The sequence below is a fragment of the Emys orbicularis genome, chromosome 8, assembly GCF_028017835.1.
Source record: "Emys orbicularis isolate rEmyOrb1 chromosome 8, rEmyOrb1.hap1, whole genome shotgun sequence".
Lineage (NCBI taxonomy): Eukaryota > Metazoa > Chordata > Testudines > Emydidae > Emys > Emys orbicularis.
Window position 1 is genome coordinate 59,973,432 of NC_088690.1, and position 21,336 is coordinate 59,994,767.

Here is a 21,336-nt window from a genome sequence, read left to right on the forward strand (position 1 = left end):
GGAAAAGTTTAATGCAGAAAGACCCCTCTCTGCATTAAACCCATGCACACAGCGTCCCTTTCCCCTCAATCAGAGTCATCTTCCTAAAATAATTCCATACTCCTTAAGGACAAGAAAGGGGAGTGAAGGCATGCACACAACAGAATCAGACAACACACACCAGAGTCCAGAAGTACTGTGGTTTAGGTCTCTTATAAGGAAGATTAAAGACAGTACAAGACACTTCAGAAAGGAGATGGGCTTACATTTGAAGAGATGACTGTTTGGTCCTTGCCGATATGCTATGTGTTTGCAGACGCACTTTCCTTTTTATGGAAAAAAAATCTTGTTACTGACTGGGTCCTGGCCATGTTCACCTTCTGCTAGCTAGCTTCCTGGTAAGGCAGTCTCAGTCCCCCTCACACAGCACGAAAGGCGAGGAAGTTTTTATTTGTAGCTTGTTTGTGAATGGCTGGTTTGTTACTTTGAAGAAGTGAGGCGCTTAACTTGAGATACAATTTTTCTTTAATACCTTTGTGGTTCATTGTATTAAAAATGCAATTGTGTGTGTGTTACTGTGGAACTGTATGTAACCCCTCTAGGAGGAGGGAGATGCTAATGTAATTCCTATGGTTATCAGCCCTTGAAGCCCCCAAAAAACCCCTTAGGAGAGGTGTTAAGGCCTGCTCCTGCCAGAGCCCATGGTAGGGTTGGGGTGATTTCAGGTAAGCTTATTAATAATCATGTAGGTTCTTGTATGGTCTTTAATATGTTTTCTTTGTAGTGCTTTTATCTTAAGGATAAAACAGGCGTGCACCAAAAGAGCTGTGTGGAACCTACACATGGGGGCAGGCACACTGTTAACCTGCTATGAAGTGAAGACAAGCAGGTCAGCTTGCCTTTGCTAGGAACAAAACGGTGAAGGCAGGGAACTGTTCAGCCTGGAGATACCCCAGTCAGAAGGGAAAGATGGGTGCCCTTGTTGGACCATAGAGGAGAATATGGGCACAGATGCCCTAAAGTGAGACGCCAGAATTTCTAAATTCTGGGAAATATTGCTGTTGGGAGAGCAACATTGCTTTATTTCCCCAGCTCCCCCTTTGTGAAACTTGAAAATAAAAGGTTTCAGAGTAGCAGCCGTGTTAGTCTGTATCCGCAAAAATAACAGGAGTACTTGTGGCACCTTAGAGACTAACAAATTTATTAGAGCATAAGCTTTCGTGGGCTACAACCCACTTCTTCGGATGCATATAGAGTGAATAATATATGGTTCACTCTATATGCATCCGAAGAAGTGGGTTGTAGCCCACGAAAGCTTATGCTCTAATAAATTTGTTAGTCTCTAAGGTGCCACAAGTACTCCTGTTATTTTTGAAAATAAAAGTTTCTTTCCCGGCCTGCTTTCCTTTTTCTGTTAACATGGCAATTTGATGCCTTGTTTCAGCAGCAGTATTAAGGACAATATCAGCACATTGCTGGGGATAAGGCAATTTTGTTCTGCTCTATAAATATACCTTCCTATTACCAAGGGTCGTTGGTCCTGAGCAGAGAGAATATGGATAACTATGGCAGCTCTGCTGAAATATTGGCACTCAAACTCTTCCCTATAAAAAGCGCCTAGAGTTACACCACAGAGCGGGCATACTCAGCCAGCACTGATGGAGAGCTGACGGTGAGGGATCATACTGTATGGTGAAGTGGCTAGTTGTTAATGTGGAGGGGCTTACTCTAGGAAGGAGGCAGTCCTGAGTCAAAGTCTGATCAACCACACGACCTACATCTCCTATGTTACTGCTTTAGACAGACAAGAAAAGCGGACCATTGTGGGCTGGGCTGGGCGCTTTGAGGTGTGGGGGTGGAGGCTACTGTAGTCTCTTCCCACTGGAGCCGTTGCCGATACAGTAGAACCACTGGAAACCACTCTCATCCCTCTCCAGGTTAGCAGCTCCATGTGATCCCTTTCGAGCAGCTGAGCGTACTTTCCCACTGGGGCCAGCTATGCGCTGAGAGGTGGTGCTGCTACTGAGGCAGAGTGAGCTATTGTTAGGGCCCAGCTGCTCTTACCAGTCTCTATCAAGGTTCCCAGCCAAAGTCCACAAGCCTGCCACGGGGAAGAGAAGACAAAAAGGGGCATAATGTAGTGAGGCCCCAGAAGACTATGCCTCGCAAAGGCTGAGGGTACTCAGCAAGCTGCTGCTGTGCAACAGGGGCAGAACATGGGGATCTAGAATGAAGCTCTGGAACCTTTACGTGGAGGGCTTTGGATGCCAAAATCTCTCCATGAATGCAAAAGGGGGTGTCCGACTACACAGGTGTATGAGAACAGTGTTTATTAGCCACCTTGCCTGGATGGCAACAGAGCACTGAGTGATGTAGTTATCCAGGTCTGATAGGAGCGATGGCCACTGGCTTTGCTGGAGGAGTGTAGGTTTTTTGTTTTAATTTCTTAGTGGAATAGTGGTAAACTAAAAATATGGATATCTGAGGAGCAGGGGACATTCCCCAACACATTATAATCATTTAAAATCAGCTAAATTATGAGTCCAAATGGGTCAATGTCCTCCCTTTCATTTTTACCCCTCCTTCTCAAATGCACAAAGGCACTTAACTAGCTTCACATACTAAGTAATGGTCTGTAGAATTTCAGATTGTTGTCTCATTTAGTATTTTAAAAAGTGAATGAGCTGCTGGGCTGAGATCTTGCTTGCTAGGTTTCAGGGAAGCATATTTTATAGGGGAGTTATAATATTTTACAATAAGAGTTTGCTCAGCCTCGTATCAGGTCAGACATCCAGGTATGATTTCCAGTTCCAGTCTCTCTTAGGTCTTGTCTACACTGGCAGTTTACAGTGCTGCAACTTTCTCACTCAGGGGTGTGAGCACAGCCTCCTGAGCACAGCAAGTTTTAGCGCTGTAAAGCTCCAGTGTAGACAGTGCACCAGCGCTGGGAGCTACGCCCCTCATGGAGGTGTTTTTTTTAAGAGTGCTAAGAGTGCCGTGACCACACAAGCCACGTTAAAGCACTGCCGCAGCAGTGCTTTAGCATTGCCAGTGTAGACTAGCTCTTAGTCGCATGCTCAGGGGCTGAGAGTGCTGCTGACACAGTGACTCAGCCATTGGTCTAGGGGATGCCTTAGGTCTGCCAACAATGACATGCTGATTCTAGCAACAAGGAGCCCTGGCAGTGATGGGTGTAGAGATGGGTCAGAGAGAATTTCAGGGCTTTGACAGAGATGGAGGCCCTCTGCCCCGAAAGAGAGAAATTTGTGGTGGAAAGGTTAATAACCTTCTCGGTGGCAGCATGACTGATATTGCTATTAGTAGTGACCCAACTTTATACATATCCTCCTGCAGTTAGACTTCTCTTGACAGTATTTGCTGTGAGACAGAGACAGCAGAGAGAACATGGACCATGGGCAGCTCTGCCACCAATCAGCACCTCTCAGGAGTAAATACTGTTGTAGCCACTGGGAACTGCTAGAAGGCTTGAAGGATTTTGATCCTTAACAAAAACAAAATTGCTTTTTATTTTGGTTCTGTAGGGATAAGATCGCACAAGGGTCAGGGCAAACTGCATTAATGACCTCCTTCTAGACCTCTGGCTCACCAGCATATCCTTCCAGTTAACCTTTAAATTGAAGAATGGAATATTTTCAGAAATCAAATTCAAAAGCACGAACAGTTAGGACACCAACAAAGAAGCAGGTGGCAAAGGGTAAGATGCAATTTGAAAACATAACAAGAGTCCCAAGTGACAATATTGCAGAAAAGAGGCCAGAGAGGGAAATTTATTCAATACCAAAATTTCTCTGAAAATTCTATCCCCCACCTCCTCACTAAATGGAAAGACAGAAGCTAACGTCTCCCAGACAAGCAAACAGCCCTGCTCTGTGCTCAAAAACATGAAACTTGCAAAGAGGTTGATAATGACAAATACCCACAAAGCAACACTCAGAGAGAACTCACCCAACTTTTTTTTTAAGCCAGAAAAAGAATTCCACAGTAATATTTGCAATTAAAAATATGCAGTGGAATTTGCTTCAAGAACAGGCTGACCACTGAAGTCAGAACAGCTCAAGAAGCTCCTCAGTTGTCTGGGATACCAACAACAGACCAGATTGATATCTGTGACTGAACTGGGAGCAAGGAAACTAACTGTACTGGTGAAAAGAGTCAGTGTAGAAAAGGAAGGGTGGAAATCTGGGCAGACACATATAACTCAACTTTTATAATCTACAGGGCCAGTGGAAATGTAGTCTGTTGAAGCTGACCATAGCTATAGGCATCAACATGGCTGAAGGATAAAAGGAGATGGTAGATAGAGGAGGAAAGTTTGTGACATCACTTTGACTCTGTCATTTCTAAGCAAGTGGAGGAAACTGCTTTACTTCATAGGAATATGGCGATCAGTACCTCAAGATGAAACAGACCCGAAAGGAGATTATCCAAGAAGTTGTAAACAGCCAACTGGGGATTTCTCAAACACGCAAAGGGCAGTGGCTGTAGGTTTTCCCATGCATGCCCATATGCACGTGTACGTGCTGGAGAAAAGGGTCAGTAATATTTTTTAAAAGGCTGCTTTAAAAACAGCCTATTTGTTTCCCCGCCCCACTGCCTTCAAGTAAGTGTGTGTTTATTTTTCTAGCCATTTCCAGTAAAAGGTCTTAAGGAAACTAACTATTTCCAGAGGGAATTCCGATAAGGCACTACTTGCAGTACAAAATGAAGCTACCAGCAGAACACGCACACTGTTTCACCTGGCAGCCGAAGCATTAGAAGAGCAGTTAGTGGATTTCCAAGTACAGCTCCTATTATACTGGGCTGAAGATTCCCACCCCCCCAGCAGTGGTTTAAACATATAATATATGGTACCATCCAACATACTGTATCTATCAACCCGCCTATACCCACATACAAGACAAGCACCCAAAATGAGGGATATGCACACAAACAATATAAAAAACTTGGATTCATTTCTTTGGTATAAATATAATTGCCTAATAAGCTTGACTTTGTGATTCAATATTTCTGATTTCAGTTACAGTAGCGAAAGCCAGACACAATATGGTAGTTTTCAAGCACTGATTGTTCTCGGGTTCCCAGATACCAGGTATGGGTTGCCCTGCTTTTTCTCCCATACATTGCTAAAGGCCTCGTCTACATTTAAAAGGGTTTGTTGGTGTAGATACATACTGGTAGAGCAATACCAACAGGCTCTCCTGGTGGAGATGCAGCTAATACCAGCAATGAGCTCTTTTGCCAGTACAGCGGTACCAGCAAAAGGACTTTTTGCCGTGCTGGTATAAGTGGAGTCTGCACTGCCAGCTGCCATACCACTACCAGTTAGGGGTGCACTTTTTTTCACACTCTGAATCAATACAGCTCTGCTGACAACATTTCTAAGTGTAAACCAAGCCTAAGCGGTTTTAGCTTTCCCTTGCCACAAGTCCTCACTCGCACCTTTGTGACTTCCAGGATGGGACACTGCAGTGCCCTTTACTTGGACCTACCCGCAAAGACCACCTGGAAGCTTCAGCTAGTGCAGAATGCAGCCACCTGGCTCACGTATTGTGTCAGCATGAGCACATAACAGCTGTTGTCAGAGACCTGCAGTGGCTTCCTTTCTGCTTCCCTGTGCAATTCAAGCTGCTGGTTTTAATATATCCCAGGGCCTCATTTCAAAGCCAGATAAGGTCATTGAATGACAACAATATACTTAGCTTTCACGTAAACTACAAAACTCAAGTACTTAAAAGCAAGGATATTAACAGTTAGGACATCATAAACCTTAAACTGCCTAGAAATGCACTGTTCTAACCTAGAGCAGAGAAATGAATACAGGACATCTTCATAGATCAGAGTTAAGGTGGTTGTGCTATGGACTGTTGGGCATTTGTATGGACTATCTTAATTTCTGTATTTAAGTATTTCATTTTATGGGATACCATTACATTGTACACATCAGTTAAAATATTTATCAGACACTTTTTTTGTTCAATACTATATAATTGCTGTTTGTTAAGAACAAAATTGTGTAAGATGAAACATGCATAATGTTATTGACTTCTGGTAAAATTAAGTACACCGCGACCTCGATATAACGCGACCCGATATAACACGAATTTGGATATAACGTGGTAAAGCAGTGCTCCGGGGGGGCGGGGCTGCGCACTCTGGTGGATCAAAGCAAGTTCAATATAACGCGGTTTCACCTATAACGCGGTAAGATTTTTTTGGCTCCCGAGGACAGCATTATATCAAGGTAGAGGTGTATGTGGATTTGCATAGGAGGCCAATCAATATGCATTAGACATAGGTAAATATATATTTCTATTAAGTGTTTCCATTTTGTTCATATTCTGATATTACTGATGACAGAGTAGTGGAGGTCGGAGCTAAGGTTGTTGGGTTGTGATGAAATATACATTTCTTTATACTTGATGAGAATATTGCATTTGCTTAGCAGTTGGGCAACACGGATTCTATGCTATTCTTATCGATTCATTTCCCTCCTCTTAAGTAGGCAAATATACTGTAACTCAGCCATCTCAACTGGCTTTTGAAACAACGTTTTTGTTCTTGAAATTCTTCAGTTTTTGTTTCTTTGAACAAATTTGTCACTTTTCCTATTGTGAAGATAAACTGAAAACACAGTTTTTTAAAATCTTAATTTGATTATCTTGTGCTCATTTTTTTTTAACAAGTGAGAGTTGCTGGCCAAGCTAATAATGGTAGCAAGGCAAACCACAACCTGTGCCTGCTGCTCCTTCCTATTCCAGCCTCTCCTCACATAATACTAGAATCAGTTCACATTTCTTGTTTCACATTTAAATAAAGTAAGTGGAAAATGTTGAAGTGGGCAGTTACCTTAGAGGGCTACAAATACAGAGAATGGACAAAATCTGGGAGAAGGATTTTGTTCCTACCTGCTGCGTCTGCTGCCGCTGAATTGCCCTCACTTTGGGGACAGGGCTTTCTCTGGAGGACGAGGACTGCTGCCGCGACCGGCTCCCATTCTGAACTGGCTCTGTCACCATTGCACCTGAAGCTGCCGACAGGCTCCCTGTGCTCCGCAAGGAAGCGCTATGTGGCAAGGACTGTGGTGCTTTGGCCCTGGCGCCCAACCCAACCTGGTCCATTTTACGGATCTGTGCCTGCCCAGTGCTGTTCTGGCGGGGCAGTGCCATAGGTACATGCTTGTCTGGCACAGTGTGCCGCCTGGTAAAGTCCTCACTCTGTGTGCTGCGTTTGGTGAAGTCCTCCATGCTGCTGTTGCTGGGTCCACTGAGTTTGAAGTCTTCACTGTTACTTTGGCTCCGGGAACTGGCAGTGCTTAAGTTCTCCAAGCTGGAGTCCACAGAGGCCTTTGGCATTGGTGGAGGAGGGTTGTTGAGCTGGTAAACCGGATTCTGGAAGGAGAGGGGCTGGAGGCTGCCCTGCTGATTCAAGGCTGGGTGCAGCGGTCTCCTTACTTGGGGAGCGCTCTGCGGCGTGCTCTGAGTCTCCCGCAGTTGTTTGATGTTGGCCACCTGTGTTATAGAGAGCTGGCTGCCTGCCAGACGCAAAGGCACATCATGCAGGATGGATGTGTGATCACTGTGAGTTGCGTGGGGGTCCTGCAGGTCCATGAGGGAGACGCTACGTCCATTGGGCAGTATGCTCTCCCTCTCGTCCTTGTCTGAGTAAGTCATGCTCTGGGTGGATGCCTGCTGAACCAACAGTAAGGTTTTCCCTCGAAAATACCCATCTATATTTTCCTGGGTTGGAGATTTCAGTTTATGTGAGTCACTGTGGAGCAGATAGGCATTTGGTTAATTTTTAACCAGCCACAACCCCAGTCAATCTGTCCCAGAGATGCCCTTCTTCATCAATTAACCCCCTTCCCTCTCTAAAAAAGCCTCAGGGAACTAGATTATTTCCTTTTATGAAGCTTTTTACTTTTCTCAAGTCACAATACACACGTCTCCAATTAGTTTAGCTTTAAGAATAAAGCCTTACTTAAGAACTGCCTATCTTCTCACAGGTAAAACTCAAACCATTCCCACTGATTTCTGCCCCCTCGGACATTGCTATTTTTCAGCTAGATTCCAAACCAGTCCAGACTTCATTTCACTCTTCCTCAGCCTCCCAGAACTTGAGGCTGTACCTATTCAATCTGTCTGAACATGTAATTGATTGCAGGAGTTGCTGAAGGCCCAGAAAGTAGACACATCTGAGACACAAAACAGAGCCTTACACTTGGCAGCACAAAGCATGGACAGATAAACCACTAGGTTGCAAGTTCTCATGCATTTCAGCCATCACCAGGCTTTTTGCTGGAGCTCTCCAGAATTGTAACAATTACAAGGTGAGAAATGTAACACTAAATACAGAACAGATTATTTTTGCTATTCTAATATTTTCATTCTCCCTCAGCCTAACTATAATATGCATTTCTCAATGCTATTGGAAAGGTAATCTGATCTCTAGAGTGAGATATTTCAGTCAGCTTTACAGGATTTATATTGAGCTACACATTTTGTTTGTATCTTTCCATCTCACTGTACTTCACCCAGGTTAGCCAGTGGTATAAGGTTTGGTTTTTAATATCCTAAGTCATTGACTTTAGGCAAACCCCAGCATCCTGGCTAAGTGCAAAGTTTACATGTCTTAGCACTAGTCCTCGCATATCTTAGTGGGATCCTGTCCTCCTTACTACAGATAGCAATTCTGAGTCCTAGCACGTACCTAGTTATAAATGTGGGGCGACTATGCTTGGACAGGGGTTCTCTTAACACAGTCTTACAACATGCCCGATCCTATATCCCTTCTGCTTCATATCTGCTCTTGAACCCTGGCTGTTACATACCCGTCAGTGGGGTCCTCGAATATCTTCTGAAGCCCTGAGGAAAGACTGCCACTGACATTTGGACTAGAGCTGTGCTCCGTGAAACGCCGCAGCTGCTGCTGTATTGGCGTAGGATTGGTCATTGACTTGGTGATGTCAGCAAGAATGCGAGGGAGGGGTCCAAGTTTTGCCACGGTCGCCTGTAGGAAGGAATTTTCACCCTGATTGGACAATAAGCACCGCGACATCCGCCATTTTTTGATAACGATGCAGAGGGGTGGAGGTTGGAAGGAAGGAGGGTGGGTGTTTGTGTGTGGGTGTGGCAGGACCATAATGCATTGTTACGGAGCAGCGTAACCACGGCGACGAGATGAATGAAGGAGACGAAACAGGGTGCAGCAGACATTGAGGAAAGAAAAGGAAATAGAAAAGAAATTAGGATTGACCCCCAAAAATAAAATTCATGCTCAATAAAACCAAACTATTGCCATTCCAACGCAAAACTGTCATGCAAAGCAAACTAAATCCAGGGTGGAGTCAAGTTAAAAACTATAGTAACTACTAATTAATGGGAATTCAGAGACTACAGAATCAGCTAATGGGAGGGAACTTTCCAGGCAAAAGGGGTCATGTGGTAAAAGAAATGCATGCCAACAGAGAAGGGGGGGCTGCATTCAGGGGATCCAGGAGAGAATTGAAAGGGTTTGGGGGAGGGAGGTTTCCATTTCATCAGCCTTCTCCTTTTGGCATTCTACACTGATGCCATCTTTTGTACCAAGGTGCTATCAAAAGCTGGGAACTAACATGGCTTTCACCACTTCAAATGAAATTAAAATTAACGGCATGAAAACTCCAGTAACATTCACCCCAGTGCATGGAAACTCCAGTAACATCCAACCCAATATTTTCATTTCAGCCAGTGACTAGCGCCTAGTTACCACCTTGCATCGTTACACTTAAGTCTGGCAAGACCTTACACAACAGCAACTGACCATAAAGCGGAGTTCTACCAACACTATATCCCTGTGGTGGAGGCTGCTGTTCAGATTTTCTGTTCTTCTCCGGAAATCTACCCTGAGTTTATAAGGTGACTTTGGCATCTACACATTGCCACTGGTAGGGGTGTGGGTAGAGGGCAAGGGAGGTATTATTACACAGTAAAGCTCATTACAAAGACTACCTTCCTGTGAAAGACAGGTTCCACCCCCCCAGAAACAGGCATCCAATCAGTTGTCTACAGTGGAAAGTTACTTTACACCCACTTGTTTCTCCCAATTATTTCTCCTTTATTAAAACCTCCAGCTTTTCCTGGTAACTTAATATATTCCCTTTCCTAGTCCCTGTAATCATTGCCCACAGTGAAGCAACATAGTAGTGTAACATTAACACTTAATTCCCATTTTAGCACAAACAAAACCCCTTTCCCCAAACCTGTTAGGATATATTGAGACATCTGCACTGGGAAAAGAGCACAGTATACGCTGGCTTAATACTGTATCCGCTTCCTACCTCCACTCTCAAGCCATGTACCACTTATTTGCATTTTGAGAGCAGTTCCCAGCCCCCAGTAACTATGAGATAAGGTCTCATACCGGCAAATTCATAAGTCCAGTCCAGTTCAGTTCTAAAGAGGGTTTTTCCCTTCTTTTTCCTTCTGGCAATGCCAGAAGCTTTCAGTCTTTGGGCCAGATCTTCAGTTGAGGTAAACTGGCAATAGCCCATTGTACATGAACTCAGGATCTGCCCATTTGTGTTCAGGTAGTCATTCCAGTGGCCTCAGGAAAGCAGTCTTTGTAGGAGAGATTTTACTGCATATGACATTAGAGTGCAAAAATGTATGAGTGTAGACGGGAAACTGACAAACAAATCCAAAAATCGTTATCAAACTAAAATGTGTGTTTTTAATCTTCATGCATCAAGGGCATTTAGATTTACTCTACTACACCAACACAAATAATTTTATACTGTACCAGTAGGAAATAAATCTTTGAATAAATCATTATTTCTCCAAACCTTTGTAGTAACAAAATATTATTAGCAGCTCTCTGCAGACCAACTCATCTCCAATTTGAAAAGAAAAGACCTGACAGGTACGGTGTAAATGGAATCTGGGACTGCAGACAACATAATGCGGATTTGAAACTCTGCAGTGTGATGGGAATAATAGCCAAACGCTTGTAAACATGTAAAAATGGCAAAATCTTATTCAAGAACTCTGTTCCTTGTGTCTGAGTCCTCTCTCTACTTACCAGTTTTTAATTCTACTGGCTCTGAAGAGCCCACATGGCTAGGGAAAAGCAAGCCGGAGTCTGTTCTGTCTCATGCATCAGCCAATTTGCCAGCTAAAGGCTGATGACAGAATGTCCATTACCGGTGATGGTGTAGGTAGCAGAACAGACACTGCCTGGTTTTCAGATCTCAGGAGCTTGCAGTGTTGGCTCTTAGAGAATCAGCTTCATCATGCACAATGCGGGGCATGTAAAAATATGAATGGGACAGGGCATACATGGGGAACCTGATCTTATGCTAAATCTGATCCAAAGCTGGTTGAAATCAGCAGGAAGATTCCCAGAGACTGCAATGGTCTTTGGCTCAGGCCCTTAATGAAAACACTGCTGTTAAACTATTCCAATCTGGGAGGAGGAGGAAAGCCTAAGAAGGGAATGTGCAGCAATGAGTTGTCTCCACTGATATTCCCATTCTCCATCCATGCCCAGCCCTTTTTACCCTGCACAGGTGTGAGTAAGGGAGTGGGTGTTCAGGGAGGCTTCATATCACTGTGCAGAGGACAACACTGAACACCCAGCCTCTGCAAAGCATTTACACTTGTGCTGGAGCACAACTACCTTGCACATCCTGTTCAAGGCCTCACAGGTCTTGCAGGAGCTAGGCCTTGATCTGGAATCACTGAAAGGATAAATATTCAACACCATAGTCACATACTTTTCTAAAGAGTTACTGAACTTTAGAAAGTTCCCCCTAAAATAGGACTTGGGTATTTCCTGGTGTTGACAGTTGCTATGGTACTATTGCAGAATCCACCCTCCCAGCCCTTGAGCCTGCTTTACCTTATCAAGTTGGGACACAACCTCCCATAATAGGGAGTGCAAAACTGAGAGCTCCCTGCCCAGATCAATGTAGCCTTCAAACCCAGGGGTGTTTGAGATGGTGTCTGGGTTAGAGATCTCCAGCAGAAAGCGCTTCATTCCCCCCCATTCATGTTCCAGGAAATCATTCATGAAGGCCATGTACTCCTCTTTATTACCAAACCTAGAGAGAGAGAGAGAGCGCGAATGACCTCCACACAGAATACAACAGATAAGTGGTCAGAGAATTATTCTAATGCTTTCCCCTTCATCTTTCTTCCTGAAAGGAGGGGGGGGGGGGGCGCAAGTGATTGAAGAATCCCACTGCTTTGCTTGACTCATCTGGGTACTAACAATCCACTGTTCATACCACTGGGTGACAGGCACCACCACTGCCCCCCACATACACTACCCTTTTAGGAGACTCTGGGCATATGTCCTTTGCATCATTCCTTTGGCTGGGAGTTTGGATAAAAAGAGTTACCACCTTCAAGTAACTTGTATTGAATTCTACTTGTATTCTTTATATGAGATCAAATAAAAACCAAAGTGTATATGTACTTAAACAGAAAACACCTGATTCTGTTCTCAATTATAACAGTTTACACCAGTGTCATTTTACTGACTTCAGTGACTACTCCTGAAAACAGAATCAGGCCGACAGTGTACACATGGTTTATGTAGCCACGCAGTGTGTGAGTGGAAAAGTATCCTCCCCATTCAAAGTTTCACACAGTATTCCTAGGATTTAGCTTTAGAGTTGCATTTGCACAGAGCTCTCCTTTCCTTTCCTCAATAATATGCAGTGAGACTGAGACCCCTGAACATTTTGTTGTTTCAGGGCTAATATGCTACTGCCACCTACTTAGCAAAATTGGCGAGGTTCTGAATGACTTTAGCAATGAGTGTCAGAGTGCGAGATGTCCGGTCGTCAGGATACTCCTGCATGAGACTGAAGAGACTAGGGGACATGATAGCCGGGCACAGGAAACGGAGGAAGAGTGAGGCGCTGATCAGGCGTTCACTGATGTCCTGCTTGCCCCGACTGAGGCACTTCTGCTTCCAGGATGCAAACACCTCCTTCAGCTCACGAGGAAACACACTGCAAACAATTAAATCAATCAATAAAATGACAAAGGCGTGAAATGTAACAGGTTGAACTGACAGCCTGTCAGAGGAAATGCAAAACCATGAGAAACAGAAACGCTGGCTATTCTGTTATTTCAGCCCAGCAAATGTTATTAGGTTTCTAGTCTTAGCTCCTAGATCACCATTTTATTTGGTACACTTAAGTATTATTCAAAGCATTCCTCTAGAAGATATAAAACTAAATCCTTTTCGATCACTTTGATTTACAGGTTAAGAAATGTCCATCCCTAGTTTGAAGTGAATGGCAAATTGGTTTGTAAAAATTCAGACACACACTGAACTGTTGCTCATTTCTATAATTGGACTTAAAATTTTGAATGCTGAGTTAACTTTTTTTTTTATTACTTTTAATTTGATCTGGCCTGAAGCAGAAAAGACAGTATTTCAACATTTCCAGCTTGATCAGAAGTCGACACTAATAGAAATCTCCTGTGAAGCTTTTTCCCCACAATATAATTTCCAGACCACTTTTGCAGATTTAAGAGGTCTGAAAAACATTTCACATAAGCATCCAAGCTATCAGCTGCTTATTCAAAGTTCAAATTGAACTTCTGAAGTTTAGTTTTCAAGTTACCCCATTGATTCAATCATCATTCACTATATCTCCATTGCCACAGTAAATATTTCAGGGGACATTCCCATATGGTACAGTACTTAGGACAGAGTATGGTGTCAGTACTCCTTGTTTGGACAGAACTTCTCTCTGCGATGTTGTGTAGAGAGTGGTAAGCCACAGGAACCCAAGCTCCTATAATATATGGACGTATATTTGTCCTCGGTCTCACAACAACTGCTGCTTTCCCATATTTTGGAGAGAGAGGGATACTATTTTTACTTTTCCTAACCAAATGGTCAAACCAAGTGGCCAATGAGTGAGAGACAGGTGCTCACCAGTAGGAGTTGATAATCTTGCAAAAGGCCAGCTCACAACACATTTTCAAGTTGCTCTGATGATCAGTTAGTTCACTGGATGAACATTTGCTGGGATCGACTTCACAGTTCTCATCTGACTCATATAAAGCCTTGATGAATTCCCCTGTAAGGGAAGAGGATTACAAACCGTGGCAATTATAGAAAAGTCTTCTTGATGTATCTCTAAATCCTGTTTATGCCTCTCCTTGGCAACTGCATTTTCTGCACCCAGCATCTGCAGTGAGGTAGTCTCCAGACACCAGATGTGGAGTGCATGACTCCTCATAACTGTTTTCAAACACAGGATTTGCCATACCAGATCAGGCCATTGGTGCTCTAGCCAACAGCTGAGGCATCAGAGGAAGGCAAATCCCACTCCTCTCCCCTCCCAAAATAATGAATCTAGCCAGCTGTGCAACTGCTGTATATTGGGAGGTGGGGAAGATGAGAGGGAGAATTCCTTTCTGACCCCTGCAAGATACCAGCTTACACCCTGAAGAATGATTATCCTTACCTCTTTTTGCATAAATACAAATGTTATTAGCGATCATAAAATTATCCATCCCTTTAAAATGCAAAGCCAGGCTATTTGTCTTTGTGACCTTCTCTGGCAATGAATCTGACAATACTTTTTATTTTTATTAGTTCTAAATTTACTGTGTTTTAATTTCATTGAGTGTCACCTGGTTCTTGTGTTATGAGAACATGGTAAAAAAGGAGCATCACCAGTTTTCACTCTGTTCTTTGCAACTGTGAATAATTCAATCCAGGTTAACTAATTCTGGTTTATGCAATCTCTTGTCATCTTTACATCTTGCGGAATCTTTGACGCCTATTTCTAGATTTCTATTTCTATTTCTAGAGCTTTTAAATTTCTACCCTCTCTTTCTTAAAGTGAGGCAATTGAAATTGGACACACAACTTCAGACTGGGCATGGTGGGACCTCCATTGGTTGATATTCTGTAATGTCAGTGTATTTTCTACTCTCTCTCATATGGACTCTAGCATACTCATTACTTTTTAAACTGCCGCTGTGCACTGGTATCTTCCCTTAGCTGCTTAATGATTCAGTGACTCCTGAGTTGTGTCCTCAGAAGATGTTCCCAGTTTGGAGTTTATGCCAGAAGGACTGTCTGTGCAAAAATTGTTGTTTAAGAAACAAACAAAAAAAAACCCCCAAAACCAAACCACCAATGGCTTTGCAAGCAGGACAGGTAGTACATTTACCCAAATCTTTTCACCTCCACAAATTTTTGTTCATGTGCTTGAGTATATAACCTTACAGCCAACACCTGGTCATGCTGTAATTATTCTGAACAAGTATTCATAGTTCATGGGAAAATCCAGTTTAGAAACTTTTGCTGGTGCCTGAACCCTGGGAAGAAACGGAACCTACAACTTCCTGAAATGAGTTCTGTTCACATTGTACTTTGCCACAAGAGGTTGAAATTGGGCCATTAAAGGATTACAGGGCAACTTCAACAGCACAGAATAAGGGTACGTCTTCACTACCCGCCGTATCGGTGGGTAGCAATCGATTTATCTGGGATCGCTATATCGCGTCTCGTTAAGACGTGATATATCGATCCCCGAACGCGCTCACCGTCGACTCCGGAACTCCACCAGAGCGAGCGGCGGTAGCGCAGTCGACGGGGGAGCCGCGGCCGTCGATCCCGCGCCATCTGGACCCCAGGTAATTCGATCCAAGATACTTCGACTTCAGCTACGTTGCGTATCTTGGATCGATCCCCCTCCCCCCCCAGTGTAGACCAGCCCTAAAGCTGTTAGGAGCATTATTTAGTACTTCAACTCTGGCCAAAGAGAAGAACTTCTAAGAGGAGAACTGAAGTATTAGAAAGCAGCATTTCACGGAAGAAGGAAGGAGATTCAATCTAGTAAACAGCAATGCTATAGTATAATCAAAACAAGTATTTTTGGCTGATGAATAACAATTTGATAAAAAACGAATTGGTTATTTTTAAGATAATCTGGGCTCCACTACAGAAAAATTATGCCGAGGGAAGGCAGTTTAGTATTATTTGCTAAGTTAAGTGCTCAGCACCGCTTCTGGGTAAGCAAACTCTGGTTGTAACAATAGTTTCCCGAATCATTTTTTATGCACTTGTAACTTGTTCTCAGTAGTCCATAGCCAGATTAAAATGTGCTTGTAGGTATACTATACACTTAATACTGAATTCAGCGTGGTTAATTTGTTTCGCACAGTATGGAATCTAACTGAATGTATTGTGTGATGCACTTAAAACTAGATAAATATATCTTCAAGAGCCATCTTGGCCTAGGCTGGAAACAAGCTGGATGACGTAACAGGTCTTTTTCCATCTCTAACTTCTATGATTCACAATCTTATCGCTTAGTACTGGTGTCCAAAACAATGTATAAGTAGTCATTAATTTAAAAGTATCCATGTAGCTACTGCACATTAAAGGACTCTCAGTCAAATGTAACACATTGAACCAAAAGGTGATAATTAAATCTGCCGGAAGACAAGGCATCAAGTAAAATGCTGCTTACCTCCATGTACTGGGCTAGATTCTGCCACTCTTACTCATGTTGAGTAGTGCCTTAAGGTTCTACCCAGTGAGAGTAAAGCTGGCAGAATTTGAAAAGATATACACAATACACTCAAAATACACATAATCACATCTCAGATTCTGACTTGAGACACTGACTAATCTGGCCAACCACTTAACACCTGGATGACTGGCCAGTTTCCAGGCCATTAGGGAGGAGGACTGGGTCTCTTGGAAGGAGTCAGTTCTGACATGATTTAACCTGGCCTGCCTCAATTTCCAATCTCCCCTAGGCCAAGAAACTGGAGGAGAAAGGTGGCTCATCTTGGGACCTTGGGCAGGAGAAGAACCAGCATACAGCTGGCAGTGCCTCTGTCATGGAGTGTGGGGGGACCCAAGGCCCTGCACCCCCGGCTTCCTGCGATTCACCATGACTCTCAGCCAGCCAGTAAAGCAGAAGGTTTATTTAGATGACAGGAACACAGTCCAAGACAGGTCTTGCAGGCACAGACAACAGGATTCCCCCCAATTAGGTGCATCTTGGGGTCCCAGGGCACCACAGCCCCTTGGGGGTCAGAGCCCCGTCTGCCTCCCAGCCATTCCACCAGCCAGCACTGAAACTCCCCCCAGCCTTTGTTCAGTTTCCTGGGCAAAGGTGTCACCTGGCCTCTAACCCCTTCCTGGGTTCTCATGTTACATGCTCAGGTATCTTCCCTCGGCCAGTCTCCCATCCCCCCATGCAGACCATCCTAGCCACACTCCCCTGCTTTCCCAGCCAGCACTCCCCACTCAGCATTCAAAGGGCACATTAAGAACAGTCCCAGTTCGTCACATCTCTCCCCCCTTCGAGACCGAACTGAGCGGGATCACTTCAGCCAGTGACCTGGGGACGTTCGAACCTACCCCCGTTCCCGTGGATGCCCCAGCATCCCTCCCATTCCTTGGTGAGAATTACACCAGGCCCTTCCAGTTTCACGCCCCCCCTTAGGTCGGGGGTGCTCGATGACACTCGTAGTTCACATGTGGGAAGTTTATGCGGCCCGTGCCCTTTTCCCACCTCAGTACCCCTGGGGTTCCAACTGGACTGGGGTCTTCTCCCAGCGTTCCAGTCTGGAGGTCTGTGATTCGGGCTCTCTTGGTTCAGAGCCCCCCTTTTTACCTTGGCCCCCCTCTGGAAAGGCTCCTCTATGATGGGCAAGGGTCCTAAAGCCGTTTTCCCCTTGTCCTAGGCCTTCCTCACCCTCTGACAGGGGTCACAGGATCGGCAGTACTGTCGGGCAGTAACAAAGACCCCAGGCCAGTAAAAGTTTTGTAGCAGCCTCTGCTGGATACGCCAGGTTCCCTGGTGCCCTGAGAGGGGGGTGTCATGGGCCCGGCACAGCAGCTGGCCGCGATACTTCTGGGGGACCACCAGCTGCCTCCTGATCCTCCCTGACTCCATTTTCCCTGGGGGAGCCCATTCTCGGTACAGGAACCCCTTCTCCCACAGGAACCTTTTCCGGCCACCTCTCCCCATGGTCCGTACCACACTGAGGTCAGCCAGGTCCCTTATCTTCCGCAAGGAGGGATCTTTCTGCAACTCAGCCTGGAACTCAGCAGCTGGGACAGGGATGGCCACCTGCTCTCTCTCACTGCCTGGGTCTGAAGCCGCAGCCTCCCTGAGCCGTGTCCCTGGGCGTTCCCTCCCCACCAGGTTAGGGTCCTGCGCCTCGGGCAAGGCACCCTCCCCGTTGTCAGGGCGCAGTGCCCCTCGCCGGCTCTGGCTACGGGTCACGACCAGGGCACCCTGGGGGTTGCTTGGCCAGTCCTCCAGGTCCCCCCCCCATCAACACCTCAGTGGGCAAATACGGGTGTACCCCCACATCCTTGGGGCCCTCCTTGGCCCCCCACTTCAGGTGTACCCTCGCCATGGGCACTTTGACTGGGGTCCCGCCCACCCCCGTCAGGGTCAGGTAGGTGTTGGGCACCACCCGATCTGGGGCCACCACCTCGGGCCGGGCCAGCGTGACCTCTGCGCCCGTATCCCAGTATCCATTGACCTTCCTCCCATCCACCTCCAGAGGAACAAGGTACTCGCTCCGCAGGGACAGCCCCGCGCCCACCGTGTAAACCAAAAACCCTGAGTCTGGAGCATCCAGCACCCCAGAGGAGCTGGCCTGGAGCTCTCCTCCCTCCTTAGCAGGTGGTACGCTGCCAGCCCCCCTTACCTGGGAACGCTGCCCCTCGTCCGGCTGGGTCTTTACCCAGTCAACCCTCTGTGGGTTGGGTCTGCTCAGTCTGTCCCTGAGCCTGAGGCACTGGGCCCGTATGTGGCCTCTCTGGCCACAGTGATAGCAGCCCATGTCCCGTGGGTCCCCTCGAGCGGGTCGGATGGACCTGATGCTGGATGTTCCCCTTTGGTGGGCGTTCCCCATATTTCCCCGCTGGGAGGTCCCATCATGACCCTCTCTCTGCATTGTGGTGGGACTGTTCCTTTGGGACTCCTCCCTGTTATCCCCTGCCCGACTGTTCACAAACTCATCGGCCAGCTGGCCTGCATGCTGCGGGTTCTCTGGCTTTTGGTCCATCAACCATCGCCTCAGGTCAGATGGGCACTGCTCATACACGTGCTCCAGTACGAATAGGTCAAGCAGGTCTTCTTTAGTTTGGGCCCCAGCTGTCCACTTGCGGGCATACCCCTGCGCCCGGTTGGCTAGTTGTAGGTATGTGACCTCACGGGTTTTAAGCTGACTCTGGAACCTTTTCCGGTACATCTCAGGGGTCAGCCCAAACTCGCGGAGCAGGGCCTTTTTGAACAGTTCGTAGTCCCCTGTCTCCGCCCCTTTCAGTCGGCTGTACACCTCCCTGGCTGTGGAGTCCAGTGAGGGGATGAGAAACTGGAGCCTCTCTGCAGGGTCAACCTGGAGCAGCTCGCAGGTATTCTCAAAGGCTGTCAGAAAGGTATCCATGTCCTCCCCCTCCTTACGCTGGGCCAGGAAGCACTTATCAAAGCTCTTTGCAGCCTTGGGTCCCACCTCGCTCACCGCAGCCGGGGCCCCACTGCTCCTCACCCTGGCCAGTTCCAGCTCATGCTGACGTTGGTTCTCCTTCTCTTCCTGCTCATGCTGACGCTGTTTCTCCTCATGCTGACGTTGTTTCTCCTTCTCTTCCCGCTCCTGCTTCAGTTCTTGCTTCCTTAACTCAAGCTCTTCCAGTCTCATCTCCCATTCACATTCCAGCCGCATCCGTTCCAGGGACGGGGAGCTCTGCCGGGACGATCCCCTGCTGGCCGCCGGGGTCAGGGTGTCCTCGGTATTCGCTGGGCTTCCCCCAACCCCTCCCGTAGACATAGGTAGGCAGGTTCTCGGGATGTCCTCGGCAGCAGCCTGCTCCCTCCCAGCCAGGTTGGGTCCCAGGGCCCACGCTGCATCCACCGGGCGGTTTCCCTCAGGGACAGGGCTCGGTTCATCCAAGCGATCCTTCTCCTCCAGCTGGGCAATTAGCTGTTCCTTGGTGGACCTCCCAATGCGCAGCCCCCTCTGCTGGCATAGCTCCACCAGGTCGCTCTTAAGGCGTTTAGCATACATCCTCCTGCTGGCCACTCGCCGGCCTGTGCTCTCCGCTTTCCACCGTTCCAGGGAGACCCCTAGTGTGCCAGCCCTTCTTCAGGTCACCACCTCTCTGCGAGGGTCGAGCTGCAGACTCCTCCGCCCCAGGACCGCTTGCTGCGACCCCCCGGGGGACCCTGTTACTGCAACAGTCCCTCTCTCTGGTCACACACTCCCAGGGGTTAATCGCCCCCTGAACCGTCTCTCTCTGACTCTTCAGCCCACCTGGTCCCTGTTGATCCCCCTTCTTTTTACTCTCCCCAGTCACTTACTGCAGGAAGCGCCGTCCACGGGGTACAGTAGATCCCACCGCCGCCACGGAGTGTGGGGGGACCCAAGGCCCTGCACCCCCGGCTTCCTGCGATTCACCATGACTCTCAGCCAGCCAGTAAAGCAGAAGGTTTATTTAGACGACAGGAACACAGTCCAAGACAGGTCTTGCAGGCACAGACAACAGGATCCCCCCAATTAGGTGCATCTTGGGGTCCCAGGGCACCACAGCCCCTTGGGGGTCAGAGCCCCGTCTGCCTCCCAGCCATTCCACCAACCAGCACTGAAACTCCTCCCCAGCCTTTGTTCAGTTTCCCGGGCAAAGGTGTCACCTGGCCTCTAACCCCTTCCTGGGTTCTCATGTTACATGCTCAGGTATCTTCCCTCGGCCAGTCTCCCATCCCCCCATGCAGACCATCCTAGCCACACTCCCCTGCCTTCCCAGCCAACACTCCCCACTCAGCATTCAAAGGCCACATTAAGAACAGTCCCAGTTCGTCACAGCCTCCTTGTAGGGAGGTTGTCAATTTACTGGGAGCTGTGCGCACTCTGAGTCGCAATGGGTATGTCTACACAGCAGACGAAAAACCCGCGGCTGGCCCGTGCCAGCTGACTCGGGCTTGCAGGGTTCAGCCTAAGGGACTGTTTCATTGCTATATAGATTTCTGGGCTCAGGCTGGAGCCCAATTTGGGACACTCTCACCTCACACGTCTACACGACAGTGAAATAGCCCTGCAATCCGAGTCGGCTGGCATGGACCAGCTGCAGGTGTCTAGTCGCTGTGTAGACATACCCAATGTTGGGATAGCACTTCTGGCTGGGATTACTTGTTTGGCAGTGGCATGTGTCAAGAGCAAAGCTGGGGGGGCAGGGAGGAATGGACACAGAGCCAGCAGTGTCTCTGTGCAGGTAAGACAGGTAGACAAGCAGGCTTGCTGGAAGGGGTAAGGCTAGGAAGGCAGGAAGTTGGGGGGGGGTTAGGGTGAGTGCTGT

The 21,336-nt window shown here is 46.9% G+C and overlaps 1 protein-coding gene across 1 annotated transcript in view; it reads right to left on the bottom strand.

Annotated features, from left to right (window-relative positions):
• The window catches only part of RASAL2 (RAS protein activator like 2), a 170,208-nt gene that overhangs the window by 10,304 nt on the left and 138,568 nt on the right, over window positions 1-21,336 (bottom strand). Inside the window, exons 10-14 of the mRNA XM_065409333.1 lie at window positions 13,933-14,077; window positions 12,758-12,994; window positions 11,875-12,076; window positions 8,828-9,027; window positions 6,906-7,767 (exon numbers count right to left, since the gene is read on the bottom strand). Of these exons, the coding sequence (XP_065265405.1) occupies window positions 6,906-7,767; window positions 8,828-9,027; window positions 11,875-12,076; window positions 12,758-12,994; window positions 13,933-14,077 (1,646 nt within the window). The remainder of the gene's footprint in view (window positions 1-6,905; window positions 7,768-8,827; window positions 9,028-11,874; window positions 12,077-12,757; window positions 12,995-13,932; window positions 14,078-21,336) is intronic.